The following is a 25,565-nucleotide window of genomic DNA, read 5'->3' on the forward strand; positions in this document are numbered from 1 at the left end:
GCTGGGGCGGGCCCGGCTGAGGGGCGGGCTCGGCTGAGGGGCCGGCTGGGCTGAGGGGCGGGCCCGGCTGCGGGGCCGGCTGAGGGGCCGGCTGGGCTGAGGGGCCGGCTGGGCTGAGGGGCGGGCCCGGCTGAGGGGCGGGCTCGGCTGAGGGGCCGGCTGGGCTGAGGGGCGGGCCCGGCTGAGGGGCGGGCTCGGCTGAGGGGCCGGCTGGGCTGAGGGGCCGGCTGGGCTGAGGGGCGGGCCCGGCTGCGGGGCCGGCTGAGGGGCGGGGCCGGCTGAGGGGCCGGCTCGGCTGAGGGGTGGGCCCGGCTGAGGGGCCGGCTCGGTTGCCGAGCGGGCTGGGTTGGGCTGGGCTGCGGTGCCGGCTTGGCGGGCGCTTCCGTCGGGGTTCTGGCTCCCGCCCTTTCCCATCCACGCCGCCTCCCTCGTTCCGCAGAGGGGCTTTAGCGGGTGTTTCACATCACAGCCTCGCGGAAGGCTTTAGGAGCTGATGCGGAAGAGCCGTAGCGGCCTGAGCCTCCCATCATGGAATCACAGAAGAGCCTGGATTGCTAGGGACCTTGAAGCGGACGTAGTTCCAGCCCCGCTGCCATGCCATGTTCTGCTAAACCAGGTTGCTCAGAGCCCCATCCCACCTGGCCTTGAATACCTCACAGGGCTGGGGAGTATCCATAGCACCTGTACCAGTGTCCTCACTACCCTCACAATAAAGAGCTTCTTCCCAACATTTCATGTAGACCTACTCCTGTTTGAAGCCATTCCCCTTTCTCCTGTCACTAGCACTATATGCTCTTGTAAAAAAAGTCCCTCTCCACCTTTCCTGTGGGTTCCCTTCAGGTCCTGTAAGGCTACAATGAGGTCATCCCAAAGCCTTCTCTTTTCCAGACTGAACAATCCCAACTGTCTCAGCCTCTCCCCTCTAAACATCTTGATGGCTTGCTCTGGACTCAGTCTGACAGGTCGATATCCTTCCTGTGCTGGGGACTGTCACTTCTGTCACAGGGCTGATAGGGAAAATGATGGGATGGAGAAGATAAATCTCTTGGGCACCGCAGGGCATCAGTATAGGGGACATGTGGTGGTCTGCCCCGTGTCCCTGCTGTCCGCACTGTGCACACTGCCTCACTAAAGCAGCAGCGCCTGCCCTCTGCCCTGCTCAACACCCCCTGGCAAGCCCCAATTCTGCGTGACTGGCCTGTCCCAATGGGATACAGCCCCAGGCCCAAGCCCACAGAGTGGTTTCTTGCATGACACCAGCTACTGAGCTTGAGAATATACTTGGGCCCGACTCTGCTGCAGTTAGAGGTTCAGCTTTGGGCACCCTCTGCAGCTCCCGGGTTTGCCGGGGTGATGGCTCTGCAGTCTCACCAGCTGCGCAGTGTCCCCAAGCAGCTCAGGGTGACAGTGCAGGGAAACTTCTTCCTGCCCCCCATGCACTCTGGAAACCACCGGCTTGAAAACTATCTCACTGAGCACACACGCATGGCATTGTCTGGAACCAGGGCTGCGACATGAGGTTCCCATTTTCAGGCCGAGGACATTTGTTCTCGATCCCACAGTGCTGTCCATCCTAGACCAAGCAGGCCAGGCTGGCGCGGGGAGGAGCAGAGAGCAGCAGCAGCTCAGCTGGCGCCTGCAGGGATGAGCAGTGTGGATGCTCTGACTGGGAGTTGCGGAGGTTGCCTGTGACATCCCCCTAGAGGATGCTCAGGGATCCAGCTACAGGACAACACGTTTGCTTCTGGTGTGACTTTATGCTCTTAAGACACTGCACAAGAAAGGCATCCCAGCGTGTACATTTCTTATGAAATTACAAAACTATCATAGGAGCTTTGCTAGACTCACCCAGGTTAGCATGAACATGGGAAAGTGTTGGGCTTGTTGGCCTTAGGAAGTGTGACACATTTATTAATGTGGAATATGGAGTAAGAAACAAAAAAACCAGGACAAAACATGTTGCATTCAGTTATTTTAGTATGCTTTTATTACAAGATATTATTTCAAATACGGGAAATAATTTATAGCAATATGTCCTTCTCTTGTTATGGCTACCTCCATGGTAACTTTTTCTGATGTATGATCACAGACCTAACCAAAATATTTCCAACAGGATAACCTTCTCAGTGACAGGCAGCCTTTGGTCAAAAAGCAAACCATCATCCCAATCATTTTTTTTTCTGGGTAACAACCTTGGGTTTTGACAGATCAGTTTAAGCATCTAAATTAAGATCTAAAGTAACACTGAGACAAAGGTATGTTGGAAAAAATATTACCAAACTTAAATGGAGCTGAAATATCACAAGTGAAACTCTGGCATTGGTCCGTCTCTAAAGGTAAAGTTCTCTGGGAATAATGTCTGTGTTAAGCACATAAATTATACATGCAGTATATAAATAATAATATAAAAATGTTACATTTTGATGTGTCTCTATAGTCTGGTATCTTTTATTGAAAAACACCCACATTTCTTTCCCTTTACAGAGTATGATTAAATCAATTTTGAAGTATATTTCAAACTTTTCTTTGGCAACTGAAAAGTAAACTCCATTCTATGTCTCCTCCTTTTCCTGTTCCTCTTTTTGCCCTTGTCCCAGCCCTCAGGTGCATTGCTGCTATTCCCCATCAAACTGTGACTTTGCTTTTAACTCTTTATACTTTTACTCCGTTGGTTATGTCTGGTGAAACCTTCATCTTTCATCCTTGTTGAAATTCCTGGCAAGGGAGTAAAAAGCTCAGTGGGCCTCGTGAAGTCCTCAGTGCCATTTCTTTGGACTATTCCAGGTTTTACGTCGCCTTGCAAGATGCGGGAGCCATGCATGGCTCCGGGAGAGGGAGCTGTTTCCAAGGATGCCCTCTCCGCTCACGTTAGGAGAGAGCAACTTTCCCTAGCCGTTTATAAAACTACTTCTTTCTAATAATGTGCTTTAAAAAAAATCTCTGCACTTCCAAAAGAACTTTCTGATAGACACTTTTGGCGTTGGACCCCAAATTCTGTCCCTAAATCTAGGTGGAATAAGGATTGGGTTGGGGGTGGTGGGAATACATGCAGAAATGGGCACTATTGTCTCTCAGCCCCTGGATCTCCCTTCTGTGAAGGCCTCTCCTGGGGGTCTGTGGTCCATAAAATGTCCTTTGTAAAGACAAAGGGCCAGTCCAAATCAGATGAAAATTACACTAGAAGAAAGAAAAGGCTTTAGCCCCGCTAAAATTCCTTTAACGGTATTATACAGCCACTGTTTTCTTAAAAACACCACCTGGGAGTGCATGGGCCTTGACAGCAGCTGTCTGAGGATTAAGGAATGGAGAAGGCACATCAGAGTTTGGCACCCAGACACCCTCAGCACCCTCGGGGATCTTCAGCTCCCCTCCACAACAGGGCTGTGATACAGCAGAAATAGAAGAAAGGCAGGGAAGCAGCAGACAATGTCTCTATCTCCAACAAACAAGGCTCAAGATGGAGCGACCCAGGGAGCAGGTGGCAGCCTCAAGAAAAGCAGTGTTACTTCTCCCAGCACCAGCAGCAGGCACTGTGGTCTCATCCAGCCTCGCTGCCTGCCCCGCCAAGCTCAGCCAGGGAGGTCAGCTCCTTCTGGGGCTGAGCCAGGTGTAACTCTGGCTCTGGGGCTCAGTTTGGCAGTGGAGATGAGCATGCAGGGAATGCAGAGTACTTGGGGAAAGCAGGACCACTCCTCACCCCGGCCTAACTCTGTGCTTGCCTGGTGAGAGGGCAGGAGCAGGGTTTCTAACAGAGAGGGAGAGCTTAATCCAGAGAGCAGTGGTCTTGAAGTTCTTTCACCGCTTTTCCCCACTAAAATGCTGACAAGGTTGTGTAAGAAAGAACCAGTTGTAGATATGAAGACGCAGAAGAGTGAGAGCACTACGAGAAAAGTCAGTGGTGGAACACTGATCTATCCCAAAAATTAGAAAGCAACTTCATTTTGGATGAATGAAACCAACTCAGTGTATCTAAAAAACAGAAGTCAGGGTGATGCCTTGTTGGGAAAAACTAAAAACAGAGGCCAGACAAAATTAAGGCATAAAAAGCAGTTTTATTTATTGAAGGGCCTTCAGGCAGACAAAGTCCACCCAAAGGCTACACCCAAAAAAATGAACAATGGGTCATGCATTTTCATACTTCTATCAGTTTGGTCTATTTGCATATTGGGAGTTAATCTTCCAATTACAGCTTCACAATGAAGTGAAGTTATTTACCCCAAGTTTGCTCCCCCCAACTCACTTTTGTTTTATATTTCTTGGGGCCTGAGACAGAAAGGTGTCCTTGATTCCCAGGCCTAGAGAGGAATGGTTTTGTCTGACCAAAATGGGAAGACAGTAGCTGACACTCTATATGGAGTTTAGAGTTATACACTAAAGAAATGCAGGATTACAAATATATGAAAAATATAAAAGCTAAAATCCTAAAGCATCAGGGGAATCTCCTGCAGCAGCACTGACACCAAAGCCAGTGTATCAGCAAAGAAGCCATGGTGGCAGGGTCACACATACCTGGGGACAGACAAGCAAGTTCATGGAGCTGGCCAGTGTCACCCTTGGGATCTCTTGCAGCAGTTTGGCTGCAAGGAATCAGTACTGGACATAGTGCATATGTGGGTTCATCCAAGCAGCATGCCTTTCTGCAGAGAAATCCCAAAGCAGCTTCTTCTCTGTGTTATAGAACCCCAAGCACTGCCCCCACAAATGCAGTGGTAATAATATCATCAGCTTTTCTCACTGCTCATCAGGAGATTCAATGTACAGTTAAAAGAGGTACTAAGAAAAGAGGTATGTGTGCTAATTATGTGTGCTGTTGTAGGCAGAGTATAGTTAACTGAGAGAAAAGGTTGGAAAGAAGAGAAAGAGAAGAATGAGAAAAAAATCATTCTGAAGTCTGAAAAAGGAGCAGTACATGGCCACCCTGTGGTACAGTCTGGGATGGATCCTTCTGTTAAATTCTCTGAACTTCTGAGGTCTTTATATAGCTGAATTGGCAGTGCTGCTGATCCTCAGAGAAAGCGGGGATCACTCTGGCAGCCAGGGATGCAGAGGAACATCTGAAACTGTACCCCTGCTTAGCCCCTTCCCCCGAGTGTCAGTAGGCAATGTGCAGGACGATGTGTAGGCAATGTGTAGAACTCAGCACTTGCTACTTGTCAGAGCTGCCAGGTGCCTGAGATGGTAACAGGTACTGTTGTGTTATGCATGTCCATACACACATACTTCTTGGCATGCTTTTACTGGCTGAAAATCTCTCCAGGCCTGCAGATATCCAGGTATTCACAACACGCAGTATTTAACCTCAAGGTTAAATAATAATACTGATCTGTTACCAGGAAAGCTCCAGTAAATGTGTGCTGTGACTGGGGGGACTTCAAATTGTAACCTCTGCTGAAGCCACTGCAAGAGGGACAGTGTGTCCATAGCCATCCTTCAGGTGCCACAGGTCACATGCTAACCCTGAATGAGAAGAGTCAATTCAAAAAAGAAGACTGATCTTCTGACAAGCTAGGCTGTATCTTTATTTTACCAATATGAGCAGAACATATTTTTAATAGGATGAAAATATGCAAAAAAATACAGTCCTGCTTTGATTTATAGTCTGGCCAAGTCTCTGCACAATTACACAATGTTATGTGAACACCTGCAGCCATTGTTCTCTAGTTTTGCACATCAGAGCTATTAAAAGTGACAGATTGTGTTCTCTGATGATCATTGCATTTACAGCAAATGCAAAGATGTTCATCTGATTTTCACAGGGTCGTGCACTGAACTATCCCCTGTATTGTCATGCAGACAAATGCAGCTCTTTGTTTCAGATTATTGGGAATTTAGAATCCCAGTAAGGCACAGGTCCACTAGATCTGAATTACAACCTTTCTTCAGCCACCCTTGAAGCAGCTTTACTATGAAAAAGGAAGGAAAGAAAGGAGTTGTGGGGGAAAATGTTTCAAGTGCAGAAAGGTTATCTCATTAGGGAACAGGGAAAACACTGAGGTTAAATACTGTCTCTTGTGAATACCTGAGTATCTGCAGACCTGGATAGATTTTTAGCCAATAAAAGCATGTTAAGTATGTGTGTATGCATATACATAAATATATACATGTATAAATACATACATTTTTATACCTATATGTGTAGATGTAGGAACCCAGAATGTCCCTTAGACATTCTTGGATGTTCCAGACCCAGGTCAAAAGCATCTGAGACCCTGGCATGCAGCCAGAAACCCCTGTGGCTTTGAATCTGACCCATGGAACAATTTACCAACCTTACAAAAAGAACAAGAAGTCACAAAAGTTTAGGTATTGTAGTAGAAGTAGTCACGAAGTGAAAGAAAGGATTTTGAGTGCTGTACAAGGGGGTTTTAAGCCTTGAACGCAGGGGTCCAAGTTTTGTACATGGGGGTCAGGGGTTCTAAGATGGAGGGATTTGGGTGTGCCCTGTCCTCCTTCTTTCTCCTTCCTAACCTCCATGTCTTTGGTGATGTTGGCACTCACAGATTGGTTTAGAGTAGAAAGTCACCATTCAATATAGGTAATAGGCATTGGGGAAAAAGTATAAACATGTAACACGTAATGTGTGATATAAAAGATGGCACCAGCCCCCTGGGAGGGCAGTGTGCCTTTGTCTGACCTGCTGAACGGGCCACAGCAGTTCAGGGAAGAATCTTTAAGATAACCAACAATAAACTACCTTGAGACCAGACAACTGAGGACTACTGAGTCTTTCTTTGAAGGCACAGGTTGGAGGAGAGACTTTTCCATCTTTCAGGGTCACCCCAATCCGGGGGTGACTCCCGACATGTAGCCAGCTTAAATCCAGTGCAAATACAACGAGAAAATGCATTTTCTAAGGCAACAAATTGTGCAGAATCCACAGGTGCAGATTTCTAAAGACAGTAATTAGTTTGATGAGAAAATCTTCAGATTGCCTCCTTTCCATAAAATTACAAGGCATGTACTAAGAGCTAAGTTTCAAGGTCATTGCTATCCCAGGCAAAACAAAAACAGCTGTTTCAGAAGGCACCTCTCTGCAGTTCATAAATCAGCATCACAGAACAGCTTTCAATGGACCTACAAATATTTGGATCAGTGAAACATTTGGCCTGAATTACTTGACACAATAAACAATTTAGAATATTTTATTACTTGTTTAGGTACTGATCGTCCTGTACCCAAAGAGCTGAGAAAAGAAGTCATCAAAAAGAAAACTCTTGATTAATATAATGTTCTGAAAAAATCACTGCGATTTGGAAAGTAATAGGATTTGGGACTATCAGAAAATAGATATAAATTTAATTGCTCCAGTAGGAATAATATCTAAAATACTCAGAAATCTTAACAGCTAGTGAGCTCTGGAATGAGTGCAACAAATTTGCTCATATAGTACTGGCCTGGAGAACTTAAAAATTATCAGGGCCTTGGAGAAATCTTCATGAAGTTTGTTTTTGGAAGTGTATTGCAGATTGTATATAAGAGGTCATAGGTATTTGTTGCTGTACCTCTGGATATACAGCTATCCCTGAATACTCATAGTTTAAATTTAATTTTAATTTCCCAATTTGTATTCCTCAATAAAATAACTAGTTCAATATAGTAGTTTCATTTATTTGCTCTTAAAGGTCTGGGGGGTTTTTTTAGCTATTTTGGTACTGCCTTCAGCTGGGGCAGTACCAGGGTGGTTTGGATTAGGGAAGGCAGAGAGTCTGTGGAGAGGTGCTCTGCTGAGGGGAAGGGATGGGATGGAAAACCTACCAAGGATTTTCTTCTGCCAACATCATGCTGCAGCCACTGTATCACTTGCATGAATTTGTTTGGGACTCTGTACAAGGTCTGTACAATCCTGTGCTCCCAGAAGGTAGGAGAGTGCCAGAGAGGCAGCTGTAGTTATCCTGGGCGATGTGTTTGTGCTGAGTGCTCTGCAGAGGGCACACATTGTCCAAGCCTGGCCTGGCCGTGGCAATCCAGCCAAAACTCTGAGGTGCAGCCCTGTCCCAGCGTGGCCCTGCCTGTGTCCAGCTCCAGCACTGGCTCTGGTTTGTCCAGTTTTCCTGCTCAAAAGATGCAAATTCTCCTTCATGCAGGAAGAGGAAAGACCACGATATTGTTAATTAGCGTTTGTGGGAGTCACCTGCCAAATGGCCCTTGGGCTCTCATTTCTATTTCTGCATCCTATCCAAGGCCTGTTTAAAGAATGTGAGGAGCAGAGCACCCCTGGTGAGCCTTGCTGCCAATACAGACTGACCCTCTCGCTGGCCTTGTAAACCTTGAGCTCCTTTCTCTGCTGTCTCAGTCAGCTGGTGGTAGGTGCACTCTGCACAGCTCACCCTTTGGTAAGGACAGGGAGGGAAGCAAGTACAAAGCTCTGCAGGCAAGAGAAGGAACTGAATGTAGCCTTCCCTTTCTTATTTTCCTCAGTGCCCAGTGTTTGATGAGCCTGTCCTGGTGGCCCACGCTCCTTACTTACTTCTCTGAAAGGTCACAGAAGAAAGGTGGGATATCATGTATGTTTCCTGGCATGACAGGCTTCCTCAGCTTCGGAGTCCCAGACGCTTCTATTTCCTACCTGTGGCAGCAGAGCAGTGGGATGCCTGGGCGTCTCCATCTGTGCTGTACTGGAAATCTCCTGATTTTCAGGGAACTGACCTCGCTCCCACCACAGCAGTCAGGATTTCAAAGCAGCAGCATGAATGTTAAGTATTTCTGAAATTAATTTTTAAGTTGCTAAGCCCTTTGTTCCACTTCTGCTTTTGTTGTCACAGAGCAACACGTTTTGCTAATCCTAAGGTTACCAGCATTTCAGTGTCTAGCGTCTCATAGTAATCTTATATACAGCCACATAGAAATCTATAGAGCCTACAGTGGATTTTTTTCTGTTGTTTTTTAAAAGCATCCTGAAAATTAATTAAAACTGAGGAAGCAGAAACTATTACAGAAATTATTTGAGTTATTGCTACTGCTCTACCTTGGCTGTGGAACATCACAAACCCTGAACAAATGTCCAAATACAATATGATTTGTCTGAATAAATTTCTGGGTGGACAAATAAAGTTCATTTAGAAGAACACGTGATTAGTCTAAATTTGACATAATCAAATTATGTCCTGGGTGCAATAAGTACATTATCTGCTTATGCAAGCAAATATGTGGCAAAGATTCTTCATTCTTACTCTCTGGGAAGTTTTTAGGCCACCTCAGCTTTCCTGGACATCTGTTGATTTGCCTATAGGCAAATATAAAAATATTACCTTTATTTTACCTTTCAGGCTGATGGTAAGGATGTTGCAGGTGGCCGCGGAACCCAGAGGACTCTGCAAACCAGGGATTCCTTTTTGCCTCCGAGCTGCTGAGACCCCAGGGTCCCTCTGTCCCTCTCAGTCCCACGGGTGCATCCTGCAGCTCTTCCTGTGTGCAGGGAGGGCTGGCAGCGGGGCTGCGGCTCCTGTGTGTGCACGATCACACCCGCCGGGATACACAAACCACGTACAGCCCGTGCAGACAACCCAGCCCTGCTGCTCCCCTCCTCCGGTCTGGGGTTCCCTACAGACACCCCACACCCTCAGGTTCACAAGCTCGGCTACATTCACAGACCACCAAACATCGGCGTGGCCTCCAAGTCCGTCTAATACCGCTGCCCAGAGCTGGACCCTCTTACCCGGGCTACCTCTGCTCGATGCTGTCGTGGCTCAAAGCTTGCGAGCGAGGTTTACGAGCACCCCCCCAGGGTTAAACTCCGGGGCACAGGGACCTGCAGTCCCTTCCCGCCGCCTGCCACTCACACCCTGCGGCACCCTGACTGAGCGCAGAAATCCGCCCCGGGGCAGGTGGCCGGGGCTGAGCGGCGGGGGAGGCTCCATCGCCGGGGCCGCCCCCCCGGCTCCGCAGCTCGGTGCTGCCCGGCGGCCGCGCCAGCCGCGCCTGGCCGCGCTCCGAGCCGAGCCGAGCCGAGCCTGGCCGTGCTCCGAGCCGAGCCGAGCCGAGCCTGGCCGTGCTCCGAGCCGAGCCGAGCCGGCCGTCGGGAGCGGCTGCAGAGCCCGCCGCCCCACCATGGGCTGCTCCAGCAGCGCCCGCAGCCGCCCCCAGGAGCCGCCGCCGCTGCCGGGTGAGCGGGGCGGGGGAGCCGGGCGGGGGGAGCCCGCAGAGCTCTTTGGGGATGCGGGGCCGCGCTGCCCTCAGGCGGTCCCGTCCCATCCCGTCCCATCCCGTCCCGTCCCGGGGAAGGCGCCGCGGGTGCGCGTCCCGCAGAAACCCCGCGGGCCAGAAACACGTCGGGCTTGCCTCGGCTTTTCATTGTGTCCGCGCAGTGGAGGGAGCTGCGCCCCGTGAGTGATGGCTTCGAAACTGGTGTTTCTTGTGAATGAATGCTCAAGTCCCTTCCACTCCGCTCCGCAGGCTTTTTGCTTGTTTGTTTAATTTCCCGATACGTCCTGCTGTTGGTCTTTTTGTGCAGTACCTCGCCAGTCTAGTGCCCTTTCTTTCCTTCTTTAAGAGAATAATGAACTAGCAATATTTGACCCCACTATCCTTCCTTTTTCTTACAAAATCCACCCCGATATAGTGTGCAGCATCGGCAATGTTCCCGTGGCTTTAATTGGCTCAAGTCACAGCAGACTAATTTTGTGAGCAAGGTATATTTGCAGGATGTTCCATAAGAATATGCTTGCTATTCAGTAGAAGCAAAACAAAACTTTGTTTCCATATTCATAATATTTAGCTCTTTGCTCCAAGGCAGGTTTGGAAACACTTCTGTAGGAACCTGAATGCTGCAGTTATAGGAATTGTCCTCTCAAGAAAGATACATCTCGAAGGCAGATCCAAAAAAGTTGTTTGCATTTCATTTTACTGCATTTCTTTCCTATATTCTTGAGTTAGGATCTGTTGTTGTTACTCTGCCTGCAGCATCCATGGTTTTTGCACGGGTTTATATGCTGTACTGTGGCTTGTGACTGCAGAGAGGAGAGCAAGTTGTGGGCTGAGCATTGTCTGTGCCACCACAGAGCCAGCATGCATCTGCTGAAAGTATCAGGAGAAACCTCTTTATGCTGTACCTGCTGTCTCAGTCACCTGGTCAATGTACCAATTCCTCTGCCTTTCCATCCTCCACTAAATGGTGCCTGCACAGGAGTGCTGAAAGGCTCAAAGAAACAGCAGAAGTAATTTATTCTGAGTATTTTAATTATTCTGTGTAAAAGCATGTTCATGGCAGGATAGGTCATGAAATGTACTAAATACATACACTAATGTCATGGCAAGGATGAAGTGCAGTTTGTAATCACAGCTGAAAGATCTGCATTAGTTTGGCAATTACTAACCAGATATGTTAACAATTTGCTAATTTACTTTAATAAGAAAAGATAATTTGAAAAAAAAAACTTTAAATAAGTTAATAGAGGAAAATGTATTTAATTTTCTTCCATTGATGTGTAACTCATAAAACTTTGAGGCTTTTTCAAAAGGGAAGAAGGCCAAGAGAAAATATTGTAGCCATGGCCCACATACATTCACTGTGTATTTCTTTGTTTCTCCAGCTAAAAGAGTCTACAGCAGGAAAAATAAAAAAAATTAAATTTAAAAATAATACAAAACTAGAAGGAATCCTACGAATGCTGACTGCCACATGATGTTCATTTTTCTTGGGGATAAAGGTATTGAACAGATTACTGAGGATTTATTTTTTTCCATATTAGGGAATTATTTGCATTTCAGATGAGAGCACAGGAATGCTTCCAGGCTTTCCAGCAGTGCAGATCTTGTGTTGCATGGCAGTATTTTATAATCCAATTTATATAAAACATTTTGATGTAGAGAGGACTAGCTTGAAGTTATAGGGCTGATGCTTATAGGAGCTGCAGGAGATTCTTAGTAATAATACGTTTGAATTGTTTCTTTTACTGCTAACATGAATTAAAACTCTATATAACATGCTACTTTTCATGGCTTATTTGTTTCTGTCTGTAGGCTTTAAATGCTCTCTGTCCATCTGGCACTGAGCAAGGTGAAGGCATGAAAAGTAGGGACAAAAAATAAAAATGTGAAATAATTGATTTTCTTGTCTCTGAGCATACATTGCTTTTTTAATCACTGCTTAGAGTAGCTTAAGTTTAACATTTACTATTATTCTGATTTGGTATCTGTTTCACCTTGAGCTTCATTTTAGGAAAAGGAGTGCTTGGAAGACAAGGTGTGATAGAGATCTAGAGAAAGCAACCAGGGAAATATATTTGCTGTTTCTCATAGTGCAAGAGCTGCCATTTGATGAAACGACCAGCAGCAGGCTTGAAACCAGCCAAGATGTGTTTTACAGGGGATGTAAGTGGGCTGCAGCCCTCATTACCATTGGGTGTAGTGGAGACTGAGTGTAAACAGATTGAAAAGGGGCTTGAACAGGTTGACAGAGGAATTCCACTGACAGATTGACACTCAGTCCCGTGGGCTGGGGCCCTCTGCCCTTTCCCCTGCCCCTGGCAGCTGTCAGAGGCAGGGTCTTGCCCTAGTGGGGGGGGGGGTCTGTTGTCAGAGACCCATAGCTGAGTTTGCCTCCTGAGTTGTTTGAGTTGCATTATAAATTGCCATTCCACTGTGGATTTGGAGGGGTTGGTTGGAACTTGGATGGTTTGACAGTTCCTGGGACAAATGAGATTTTATCTGTCTCATAGTAGAAATTGCCTTCTCTCTGTCTCAACAGTCCAGATTCTCAGATCTTGCTCTTCTTCTGGCTTAGCCATCCTTCCCTGGGTCTGTAGGCTCATGTTGGCAAGGTGACACTTGCTAGGGAGCTGTTTTGTTTGATTGTCTCAAAAGAACTGTAAACTTATTTTAAGGGCAGCAGTATTCAAGCAGATGTTTTAAGAGCAGGGTGTACTACTTTTTTTCGTGTTCATCTATGTCTGTATGAACATATATAGATGTGTTCATCTGTGAACAGTATCATATGGTTCTGCTTACTGGCTTTGACACTGCAATCATAATTTTCTCAGAAAATACAGTTTTTCCAGTTTTGTAATTATTATATAAACAGATTTCATGCTTGAATTACCAGGGGTTTCATCCTGACATTCTTTAGGAAAAGGTTAAGTACAAGATCCTGTCAAACTGAATTTCATTCGAATGTTAGTAAGTCAGTCTGATCGGTAGGTATAGCTCATTTTGAGTCATCAGCTTTTATCCTTAAATACCTGTCAAAGCAATTTTGTCAGTTCTTTATTCATAATTTTTTTCTGCCAAAACCCATTGCTTTACTAGCCAATAAGTTGATGAAAGGTGAAAGAAGCAGAAGTTTTAATTTGTTTAGTATTCCTGTTGTTGATTTTTTTTGTTAGACGAATCATAGCATGAAGTAGTTTAGTACTGAAAAAGATAAAGTGGTTTTTGTTTTAAGAAGTGAGGGTTGCTCATCCTCTGGGCTCTCAGGGGTTTTATTCAGTCCACCTGAAGGTACCACCAGAACTTCTCACACTCAGCCCAGGACAGCAGCACCCTCACACTCTCCACATTGATGCTGTGCTTGGTTTGGGGCAGGAAAAGGTGCTTCCTTGCAGTGTCCCATCGCAGCAATCCACCTGCACAATGCAGATTCAAAAGGGAAAATGTAATCGATCATTGACTTGCAAACAAGTTTGATCTCTTCATATAAAAATGCATCAAATGAAAACTTATTTTTAATGTAAAAGCAGCATCATCCTCTGCTGGATGCGTGTGGATATGTGCAGCAGACCTGTGAGGGAGTATTTTCCCTAGCCAGGAGGGTTCACTGTGGGTTTAGTTGTCATCCAGCTTATGTGCCCACTCACCAATTATCTGTAATTCTCTTCTTCCTTCCCTTGCCATACTGTAACTAAAAGCATCCTCAGGTGCAGACACCCTGAGTGCAGATGACCATGGAGCTGTAGCTGACCAAACACAGCTGGACCCAGCAGAGCGTGTGAGCCTTGCCTCTGAGGAGACCAGCCCAGGCGAGCAGCTGCCGGGAGAGGAGGCTTCAGCCACGATCCTGAACGTGGAGGGGAAGACAGAGTCGGTCAGTAAAAGGGAGGAGCCAGAGGGCACCGAGCCCCTGCCTGCAGGAGAGGAGGAGAGCTCTGAGCTGCCCTCTGTGTGGCGAGAGGAGAGCAGGGGGCCTTCACCACCAGCACCAGGAGAAGATGCTGGGCCACCATCTCCAGGACCAGCAGAGGACAGTGGGCTGGTAGAGGGCAGTGACAGCTCTGTAGTGGATGTCGTCGAGAAAGAACATACTACTGAAGAGGAGCACCTCGTTGAGGGTAATATTTGTGCTTTCATAAATTCAGGAGACCAAAATTTGCCTCCAGGGACTTCTGTGTGGGTCCTTTTGGCTTTACTAAGAGCCTCAGATGAGCTTCTGGAGTCAGAATTTGGTCCAGGGAGTCTGTACAATGTGAGGCATAGAAGAACACGGCTGGGGAAGCCTCAGATTTACAAGTCCAAGCTGTAATAAATTTAATCAGCAGTTCCACCTCTTCTATTTCATTGCATGTCCTTTTTGTTCTTAGCAGGTAAAATGTCCCACCATACCCCTCATTTAAAACATTGTATCTCTGGGTAGCTCAGACACATTCCTTAATATTTGCACAGCCCAAAGGGTCAATTACTTATTCACATGTATTAATTGTAAACCAACTGTCCTTGCACACATAAAGCTGAATGTAGAAGAAAAAGCATCTCTTGGATGCACACTTGGAATCTCCAGCGTGTCCTTGAAGCTTGACTACAAGACAACCAGAATAGAAGTAGTAGTAGGAGAGACATAGGGCTGTGTTTGCACCAATGCTTGGAGATGTCTGGGTGGGGAGAGAGGCTGTGTGAGGAAGAGGAAGCAGTGGTGTCTGAGGTGACAGGGATTTCCATGTGCTGTGGAGGGACCTTTAGCAGGAGGTGTGCTCCTCCTTGGGTTAGTGCCCAGAGGGCATAGACTGCACTTGCAGAAGATGAACACTTCACAGAAGGAATCAAATTTCTCCTTTGAGCTACAAAGTAGCTCAGTAAGGAATCAGGAATAGGAATAATGGATAAGGAATCAGGAATCAGGAATAAGGAATAATGGATTCCTGGGGTAGCCCTTCTTCAGGGAATAAGCAGGTGAAGCACATGAGGAGTATTTCTCTGCAGGGAGACATCCTCACTCCACTTTGGCCTTGAAGAAATGTGAGGTGCAGAAGGACTGATCTGTGTGAAGTCCAGAGCCAGTTACACACACTGCCACTACTCCTGTGGCTTTGTGCTGCTTGTCTCTGAACTGGCTCTGTGAATCTCATTCTTTGCTTATCCTTTGTAGCTGAGCATGGTCGTTGGATTGGTTTGTCCTCTCCTGTGTCTCTTCATGAAAGAATTTTGTCCTCTACATAATCATCTATCCTTTGGAATAAAGCCTTGTTTTATGCAAGCAGTAAATGACAGGTTGCTCACCTGTTAAGCACACATCCTGCCCAGCTGCAAACTCCAATTTCATTATTCACCATTTCTAAGCCTCAGGGCAGTGCCAGAGGCAGAGCAGCACACCCTGGACCTTGTGCTGTCATATCTCATCAATGGAAACACATTGACATTTGTCTGTCTGTCTGAAGGTGAGTTGTGGGTTTTCTAGCACCAAGCGATGTGTGCAGGGCGAGTGAATGAAGCTTTTGGGGAAAAGAGTTTTGCTCCAGTTATTTCCAAGGTAGAAGGAATACTTTAACTTGTGTCCATTCTCTTCCCAGAGGCATCTGATGAAGAAGGGATTTTCTATTTTTATGCTATGGTACAGATGATACTTAGCATTTGTTTTGCTTTCCCTTTGTGCTTCCATAGCTATGGGAGGAAATGAGTTAGGCAGCAGCTTCCCTGGGAAAGCAGGGTTTCAGCCAGACTTGCATGTTACCATGTTTTCTATTTCTGTTTTGTTCCAATTGCAAATAAAACTGCACATCTATGAAATAAAATCCAGGAAAAAATAATTTGAGCAGAAATAGTACTCATGATTTCCTTTGGATACAGCATCAAGGGCATTTTGTGAAAGCATTTGGAGAACTTCATGGGCATGAGGCAACCATATTTCAGCTGGATGATGAAAAGGGTTTTCCTATTTGTTCTCTCTGGGTACATTTGGGGTACCTTGATAACGGGCATTGGAGAGCTTACAAAGCAAAATCAGGTTTACAGAGAGAAGCTGGGACACTTGGTGCTTTTTTTTAGTGGATCCTAATTTGATCTCCATGGTTACCATTCCCAGGTGAGACGGGAGAACAGGTGGAAACTGAGCTGCTCAGTGAGACAGTAAGTGAAGGGCCTGAAACAAAAGAAGAAGAAACAGGAGAAGCTGTGGATAGTGCAGCAGCGACAGAGATAGGTATGTTGACAGAGGAGGGAAGGACCTCATGGGTTATTGTTTAGGAGACAGCAAAGACTGTCCTGTCTTTATTGAGTGTATCTTGTTGTTCCCCTGTAGGCATACAGCTCCTTTCTGCATTTTTACACAAGAGAGTCAAAAATACTTTACAGTAAAAGACATTTTTGGAAGCAACCACTTGGAAGTCATACTTTTTGCATGGGTCATCTTTATATAATACACGAGCCTTATCAGTGATAACTTTTCCCTCTTGGGGAAGAATGATAGACTGTAACATGCAGTCTTGGAAAATAAAAAATCTTTGTTAAAGTGACTCGTGACTCATGACTCTGCTCATTATTATTTGTAGGCTTGTGTTTGTAAGCTAAGCCTTAATGCTGCTTTGTGATTTCCATTCTATGCCAGTCATTTTAGATCCCCTTGTTGTCCTTATCAGCTGAAATCAGCAGTGTGGTGCTGTGATGAAAGCACATTACACAGCATATTAGTCACACGGTGGGAAGGAAAAGTCACAGGCCAAATAAAGTTCCTCTGGAAAATTGTCACACCAGTGAAGAGAAAAAAAAGTTAAAGGGGATAAGATTATCCCTCTGGCAGACTTTGAGATTGTGGTCAAAATTCTGTCACCACAGTCTTGCTACAAAAGTTACTTCTTCTTCTTCCCCCACATTTACTAAGTCTATCCCTTGAGTCTATGTGCCCCAGAAGGCAGAATTATAATCACAGAATAATTTAGGTTGGAAAAGATCATTGAGTCCAACTGTTAACTCAGCACTGCCAGGTGCATCACTAAATCTTGTCTCTCAGTGCTGCATCCACACATTTTTGAACACTTCAGGCATGGGGATTCCTGCACCACAGGTTACCCTTTAGTATTGCTGGAAAGTGGAAAAGGATGAGCAGGCAATGCAGCTCCCCCTTTCCCCCAGCAAATGTTATTGCAATAGCTGGAATCACCTCCCTCTCCCCTCCCTCCTAATCACTGGAGTACTTTGTCATGCTCAGAATCTCTCTGGGCTAGCGAGTATTTCTGTAATTCAGAAGAGAACAGCTTCAGCAGAAAGGGTGGCAGATACCTCACACCAGTGTCTTTCATGACTTCCAAAGGAACCCCTTGCTCATGGGGTGAGCAGCCTTTGGTTCCTTCCCAATGCTGGAATGTGTCCCAGCCTTAGGGCAAGCCAGCGTGTTGCGCTGCTGCTTATGCTCCTGCCAGAGGGCTGAGGGAAGTGGTTTTCAGCACAAGCACTGCAGTCTGTAAGACAAGTAGAGTGGTGGTCAAACAGTTTGGTCAAAGCTTATGTGCCTTTATGACCTTGTGATTACCCAGGTAAAATTAGATCTGCAGTGATTAAAAAAAAACCCCAAATGCTTACCTCCCTTTAATTTTCATGTTTGACAGTTGCTCATCTTTACAGATTGTTACTTTTTAAGGGAGCCTATGAAGACAAACAGCTCTTGGCCATTGACAACTGTTCATTTGCAGGATCTTTAAATTTATGCCAGATACCTTTGCCCATAAGTCAAAACGAGTTTAATCAATCAACTTGTTTTTAATGTCTTAAAATGATGTCTTTTTTAAAAGCTCCTATGATTTTGCAAAGAAAAAATCTGTGCTGTGAATTCAGCAAAGCACTAACTTGATTCTAGGAAACCTCAAAGAACATCTTCCTGCTCCTGAAGAGAAAGAGAATCATGGAAAGGCTTGGGTTGGAATGAACCTTAAAGGTCATCTAGTTTCAACCCTCTGCCATGGGCAGGGATGCCACCCATTAGATCAGGCTGGTCAGGGCTCCATCCAACTTGGCCTTCAACATTTCCAGAAATTTCACCCAGTGATTATTACAGCTTTATTGAAATTATTCCTGCATTTTGCCTACTTTGACAGTATTCTTCCCAACAGTTTTGTAAGGGAGCACAAAGAGCAGCTCTGCTTCTCTGTCTGTAATGCATTTCAGATGAAGGGAGTGCACTGACCCAGCTCAGAGAACAGCTGCAGGCAAGAGGAACAAACAATGCTAAGAACAGAATAGTGACCATTTAAACCTGGGATTCTGTTGTGTAAGGGAGCAGTTCTTCCATCTTGAAAGGATATTGAAGAAATAAAGCAAGATTCTGGGCAGGAAAGCAAAACGCCTTAAGGGAATGGAAAAATTCTTACTTTGAGAGGCATAAAAAAAATTCACAGCTATGTCTCTAGGAGGGTATGACTAAGAGGATACAAGCTGATCCTAGTTAAAAAAAAAAAAAATAAAGGGGCGCTAAAGGTAGCTGATGTCCACCCAAGAACAAGGGAATGCTCAGTAACATGCTAAGAGTGTTGACTTTGAAGCCATTAAAGGGAGTTGGCATTTTTCATGTTATATTAAGTCTTCTTAGTCACAGAGAATTACTGCAGTTGGATGGCTTTCGTTGGTAACCTTCATTCCCATGCAAAATTTCCCACCTTTCCTGTGCTCCTTACCCACTCTCATGGAATACCACAATTCAGTGTGAGGAAGTCTCACATTCTCATGTTCCCTACCCTTGCTGAGTCTTCTAGCTGGGAAAGGAGTACTTTGAGCTGGGATGGCCAGACACTGTGATTTCAGCCAGTCACCCCCTTGGGCACTGTCTTTTAGCTATCAAGTGAGCCCCAGAGCTTCTCAGCTGCTGGTGGCCAACAGTAGCTTCAGGGGCTGGACACAGTTCCTCAGCCATACTTTGTCATGGAATAGCTATGGTAGAAAACTACCTCTGGAGCTTGTCTAGTCCTGCTCAAGCAGGAACTCCCACGTTGTCCTGCTGGGTTTTGAATCCCCAGGGGTGGAGACTCCATAAATTGTGGGCAGCCTATTCCCATACCTTAACTGTCCTTACAGAAAAACAAACAAAAAAAAATCTTCTATTTGAAGGTAATACCCTGTACTTCAATTTGTGCCCTTTGTCTCTTATCCTTGCTTAGGATTTACTGTCCATGAAATGCCTGCCTCTAGGTCAAATCTGACTGGAAGGATGTAGTGATTTCAAAAGTTGTTAAGAGAAAAGGCAGCAGGGTGAGGAGGAGCTCGAGACTGTAGCAGTGACTCACAGAGGTGATGTTAATGTCTGTGACAGGAACTGTAGCTGTGTATGAATGGGAAGGGGGAAGAGGAACCAGTGGTTGCTTTTAGGTCCTCACAGAACATTCTTACAGATTTGGGAAATGAGCAGATATCCCCTCCATCCTGTGATACTTCCAGGGAACTTTCCCTTTGAGTTCCTGTCAGATTTATTGAATGTCAAGTTATACCTCCAATTAATTGCTAAATTATTTTTTTCCATGTGTTTCAGAGACAGCTAATAACAAGGAATAGAAGTTATGTCTCAATGAACATCCTCTTCTTGGGCCTGCTCTTCTGTTCACATGAATATTTTTGAATTTTATTGGGTTGGGAAAATATAAAGGCTTTTATGGATTGAACCACAAGCTACAGACACATGAATAGGAGGCATCAGAAAAAGTTTTATTTAATACAGATTTTTTGAAGTCAAGCTGCCAAGACTTCAAGTGTTTGAAATACCCAAACTTTCATCAACCTGCCACAGAGTGCCTTCTATACACACTAGCGTAATTTTTCAATGGCAGTATGATCATTCCTTTTTCAAATAGGAGTTTTTCCCAGGTTCAGATTAACTGTCTTCAAATTGTTGAAACCTTCAACCAACATTATAGCATGAAGTGTAGCTTTTTTCTCTTCAATTATTGTATGTAGGCAGGTCCTCTGCGTGCCTGGACTACCAATGGAGGCAGTTGCTGAAGTGTACAGCACATAGAGAACTGGGAGGGGAAATTTACCAAGCTCTAACTAAATGCAGAGGGGAGTTTTCCAGAAAATAGAAGATAACAGAGTGCAGTGCCCAGGATCCAGCTGTGTGCTGCTCACTCCCCATATTTAAACTCAAATTTATAGAAGGGATTGTAGTACAATACAGGGGGCATTTTTAACTGAGAGAGATGTTTTAGTTGTATAAATCGTAGAAGATAACTTCACAGCTGTTAACATTCATGGCCAATAATAACCTGTCTTTAGCTGTGTAGCTCTCCTCATATGCATTTGTGGCTTCTAAAATGGAACTTCTAAGAGAGAAAATACAAACCTGTATAAGAGACAAATATAAGCCTGCTCCCAAAGAAAAGGTTATCTATTTATATTTCCCTGGAGTGCTGTCCTCCTGGAGAAATGTGCTATCAGGGACTGTCTGGGTTCTTTTCCAAAATGCTAAATAGTAATTTTGGAGATGAAGCTGAATGGCAATACTTTCAAACAAATTTCCTGTGAAAACAGGCCCTGGATATGATTTGTGTTTCAGGTCAGATAAAGAGTAGAAATTTGTTCTGATGGTGAATGTTGCAGGATCACAGAATCAATTAGGTTAGAAAACACTTCTAAGCTACTTGAGTCCAAATGTTGACTGGACCACCTTGTCAACTAGACCATGGCCGTAAGTGCCAGGTCCAGTAATTCCTCATCCAGGGATGGTGACTCTACTACCTCCCTGGGCAGTCCATTCCAATGTTTGACAACCCTTTCTGTGAAGAAATTCCTCCTGATGTTCAACTTGAACCTCTGCTGGCACAGCTTGAGGCTATGTCCTGTGCAAAGGGGCTCTATATAGTACATTGCGGGGACTGTGTTTACGAGATCTCTGGCATAAGGATGTAGGACAGGGAGAAAAGGTCAGTTACTTAAAAATGGCAAGCAAATATTGCTCTTTTATTAGCTTTATTGTATAATAGGACTTAACAAAAATCCTAACTGCCACCAGCAAATTATACAAATCCCTTCTAAGAGATAATTTCATACTGCATGTACATGTCTGACTCCAGCTGATTCTGGTTTGTATTAAATAATCTAATTGATATCCTTGGCCTATTAACCTTTTGTATAAGCTGATAGTTCTTGGCTGTATCACTATATCTAAGGTTTTCTGCTTAGCAGCATTCTTATGAACTTATCAGCTTCATTTAATGTCAACTTCCTGTAGGCAACACCACAAACTTTTAAAACCCAAATGCATCCTTTTTTTTTTTTGGGGGGGGGGGGAATTTTTGCTAGGTGGATGTAACTTTTAATTTATTTTTTAGTTTTTCTAGCCTTCTGTAACAGAGAAGCTAAAACAAGCTGCTAGTTCTATTAAAAAATCTACTGACATTAAAGTGAGCATCAAAAATTCAAACAGAAGTAGTCAACATTTTTATCCACATACTCAAACCATTCCATGAAAAGAAGCTGTGAAAAACAACATCGTGCACTTTCAAGAGCTGAGGAGTGGGGGAACAGGTACTGAGCAGAATGAGAACACCCCAAAGTGACATGGAACTGGGCTGGGTGTACAGCCATGTTCCAGGATGCCCTAAGCACTTCCATCTTCAGCTGCATCTCATGGCTGATTTCCTCCTGTGAGCTGGGAATTCCGCTCAGCCACCAGCACATGTGCCAGCACAGCCCCAGTCCAAAACACAGGAGATTAAATCGGCAGAGACAGGCTGCCTACTGGCAAGATCATGAACTGCAGTCTGGCAAGCATTAAACTATTTTTAAGCATAAACCAACAAGAGCTCTGTGACAGAGATCAGTAGTATTCATAGCAACAGAGGAGACTGCACTTGGAAATCAAATGTGAAGATACAAGGGAGTCAAAATGACCTGCTCACCTCAGAGTCACTCTTTCTACCACTGTTGTAACAAGGAAGACAGGTGACTATGTATGTTCTTCCTCACTGTTCAGCTTCTTCAGGCCATTAAGCAATGCAGATGAAAACAAGAGGAATATAAACAGTGACTCAACAGTAGCAGTCTTTCTCAATCCTCTTCATCCTTACATAGTTTATAATCACAACAGGTGAATTCTCTTTTTCCTTTCCTAAAGAGCAAGTATGCTTGATACTACCTGTGTTAAACATGAAAAGTTAAATTACCTAAATTATCAAAATATGTCTGCTAGAAATATGCTGAACACTCCTGCCCTGAGAAATAAGACATCCCTACCATGCAAATTTCATTGAGATCTAGTATTCGTGGTCTGGGAGCTACCAAACCATATACTATGGATTAAGAGCCACTGCCTGCAGTTATTTGCCTCTGAATACCTGGGACTACTCAGAGGTTGCAAGGAGCAGAAACTCGTCTGTCAAAGAGCTCTCTCATATTAAAGGCTGGGAAAAGAATATGCTCCAATATTTGTGTTTATAGGATACACATCCAGATCTTAAGCAACATGATTTTTTTTTTTAATACAGTCAAGCATTTGTTGTGATTGTTTTATATTTTATCAAAAGCCAAACAATCTTCAGCCCTCAACTTCATCCAAGGTAGAAGTAACCATTCCTCACAGAAGGGAGTGCTGGGCAGTGCACTTGAAAGAACAAACTTAATTTCCAAACTAACAAGAAAGTTCTGGTAGAAATTTTTTTCTAATTAGCAATAAACACAGCCCTAGAAGAGGTTGAATTTGCACCCTGTCAGCTCTGTGCAGACACATATACACACTGTAGGGTCTCAGAAGATCCCTGCCTGTCTGGCTGGCTGGGGTTGGCTCTTTCACTCAGTGAGAAACTGCTTTTAGGTAAACACTGCAACAAGAGCAAGTGCTGGTAGAAGAAGATTGGGGCAGTTTATGTGGCTTAAGGGAACACAGTTCCATTAAAACTAGGTACTGAAATTTATTTTTTGCATTGTTTAATCTGTAGAGAATATAATCAATTAAAGAAGAAAGAGTCTTACTAAAAGAAACACCTGGTAGAACATACCCATTTCAGTACTTTATACATTGCTTTACTTTCACAGAAAGAAGTGTTTTGCTGTGTTTTTTTAGTTACATGTGATAGAAACAGATTTTAAATGCCGAAATCAGGATGCCACAAGATGAATTGCAACTTTGTATTTTGCATGCAGCTCAGTCTAGAAAAGGAAAAAAAAAAAAAACACCTGTTTTTAACATACCTTTATTTAAAACTGGATTTGTTAAATGTCTATGTACTTAGTAGTTTGCAAATTAAGACCTAAGATAGGCTTTTTATATTGGAGAATCAGAGGTGTTGGCCTTTTTGTTTTAAAGAATAGAACCAAATAATATAATTCTGCTTAAATAAAATAAATGTTTTACACTTCTCTGTGGAAGGCTGATTTTTTAGTTTGAAAACTACTACGTTAGAGCTGTAAAATAAGAGAGTTTATTTCAGTTATTCTAGACTTCCTGTACCAGAAGAGTGCATATCAAGAAAATGTCTTGAATAGCTTTGATTTAAATATATAGTCTAAAAACTACAACTGTTTTCAGCTGAAGAATCATAAAGCTAAAAGGGAATTTCTGTTCCTGAGTTTTTGCAGAATGGCACCTATTTACTGATAAAAACACTTAATGTGTTCTGCCTTGTTAGCTGCATCCAGCACGGAACTTTTTCCAGGTATTTCAGTCTCAGACTGTCCCTTACTGTGGAGAGCAATTCACTCTCCTGCCACCGAAGTCCCAAGGAGTGCTATAATGGATTTTTACTGCCAATGCACGAGTCAGCACGCCACAAAAATACCGCAGCTGCCATCTAGTGTTGGGTTCGAGGCGGGCACAAAGGCTGCGGGAAGGCAGTGAGCAGTAAGAAGGGATAACCACTGCGCTTATAAAAGGCTGAACACAGCTCATGTGCAAAACAATTGAAATCAGCTGATCTACAGTGAACTGGAACTAAAACTCCTAAAAATCAGTGAAATAGATTCCAACTAAGTAGTTACACCTAAACAAAGAGAAACCTAAATATAAATTAAGAATTAAATTCCATTTAAAAGTTTAAATGTAAATGTTACATATAACTCCTTTAAATTACATTAATTTTAGTTATTACTGACAAAATGAAGGAACACGTGCTTTGTGTTTCCTAGAAAGTCATTGCCATATTAGTCAGCACTAACTCTTCCTAACATATCTGACCATGTTTTTTCTTAGGTGGGATTGCTTACGGAGTCAGAGCTACAGAGCATGAGATGCCTTATTAGTACAGCCAAGGAGACAGAACAAGAACAGCAGCAAAAACTAATCAAAGTTTATGTATAGGAAGTTTATTTAGAGAAAAGTCAGGCATTTTTCAAAGGCTGTTTGGAAGTTTCCTGTTTGAAATAACAAAGGCATTATCTTGCTTCTAATAAAAATAATTATCTCCCAAAGAAAGCAAGGTAATACTATAAAAATCCTTATATCTGCACATATTTTTTTTTGTGACAACCTCATTATGAATCTTTTTTCTATAATGGTACAATTTATAAGCTCAGTGAAAAGAAGGAATGGCTGTTTCACATCAAATCTAGGGCTGGTACGTAGGGCTGACTGTTCTCACAGTATACATTTCTACTTGACAGAAGATCAATACAGAGGGACGGGATAAATTACTAGCATCACCAGTTGGATTTCTCAATATTGCTTAATCACTCAATCAAACCAGTGTTTCTGACCTTAATGGCAGAGGAAAAACTTACAAGAACTGTAATGATGGTAGCTGAAAGCTTCCTGTCCTGGAGAATTTAATCCTTAGCTATTAGGATGCAGATAATATGCCTATTCTCTTGGTTCAAATTTGCTATTGAATAAGCAAGCTGGAGACTTTTTTGTAATGGAGTATCAAACCACAATCAGGAAAAGAAAAGTTTGTTCCCATAATAGAAAAACACATTTTTGCAGTTGCAATTATATTTTATTCTCATTAAACATTTTTCAGTTGTTATTGTTTTTTTTAAAATCAAAACAGTCAAAGTTGAATTGCTATGAAAAATATCATGAGACAGGTTAGACGTAGATATTAATTTTCATGTGATTTATAAAGGTACCACTTTACTGCAGAAAATCATAATTTTCTTCTTTCTGAAATTAGTATTAACTTTGTTAAGCAGTTGCTTACATATGAAAAAAATCTGAGTCCAACAGTAATCTGCTATGTAAAGAAAGAGGCTAAGAAGATTCAGAAGCAAATACAGTAAAATTCCTCAGAAGTGAAGATGTATGCTAAACAATTCAAGTGCTCTGTTATCTCATTTCTATAATTTTCTTCTGATTTAAATTTTTTTATTAAAGACCTACTATTATAAATCAATATAGTTTTCCATGTCCAGATCACCCATAGTGTCACTCTTAATACATTCACCCAGGTATGTACCTTAACACCTGAATATCCAGCCACCTCCATAAAGGGCAGGTCCTGTCCTGCAATCTGGCT

At 43.8% G+C, this 25,565-nt stretch overlaps 1 protein-coding gene across 1 annotated transcript; it reads left to right on the forward strand.

The window, feature by feature from the left end:
- Window positions 1-9,279: 9,279 nt before the first annotated feature.
- Window positions 9,280-25,466, forward strand: ERICH5 (glutamate rich 5). The gene is made up of 4 exons (XM_038126932.1): window positions 9,280-10,102; window positions 13,842-14,261; window positions 16,226-16,342; window positions 19,655-25,466. Exons 1-4 carry the CDS (start codon window positions 9,280-9,282, stop codon window positions 19,675-19,677), a joined length of 1,383 nt encoding a protein of 460 aa, XP_037982860.1. The 3' UTR covers window positions 19,678-25,466.
- Window positions 25,467-25,565: the final 99 nt, after the last annotated feature.

This window comes from Motacilla alba, chromosome 2 (genome assembly GCF_015832195.1).
Source record: "Motacilla alba alba isolate MOTALB_02 chromosome 2, Motacilla_alba_V1.0_pri, whole genome shotgun sequence".
Taxonomy (NCBI): domain Eukaryota; kingdom Metazoa; phylum Chordata; class Aves; order Passeriformes; family Motacillidae; genus Motacilla; species Motacilla alba.

Bases quoted from the DNA above. Each gene is read 5' to 3' on its own strand.
- ERICH5 (XM_038126932.1), top strand. From the start codon at position 9,280: ATGTTGCAGGTGGCCGCGGAACCCAGAGGACTCTGCAAACCAGGGATT. The intron at 14,262-16,225 runs GTAATATTTGTG...TACCATTCCCAG, and splicing joins AGAGGAGCACCTCGTTGAGG to GTGAGACGGGAGAACAGGTG. The intron at 16,343-19,654 runs GTATGTTGACAG...CATGTGTTTCAG, and splicing joins TGCAGCAGCGACAGAGATAG to AGACAGCTAATAACAAGGAA.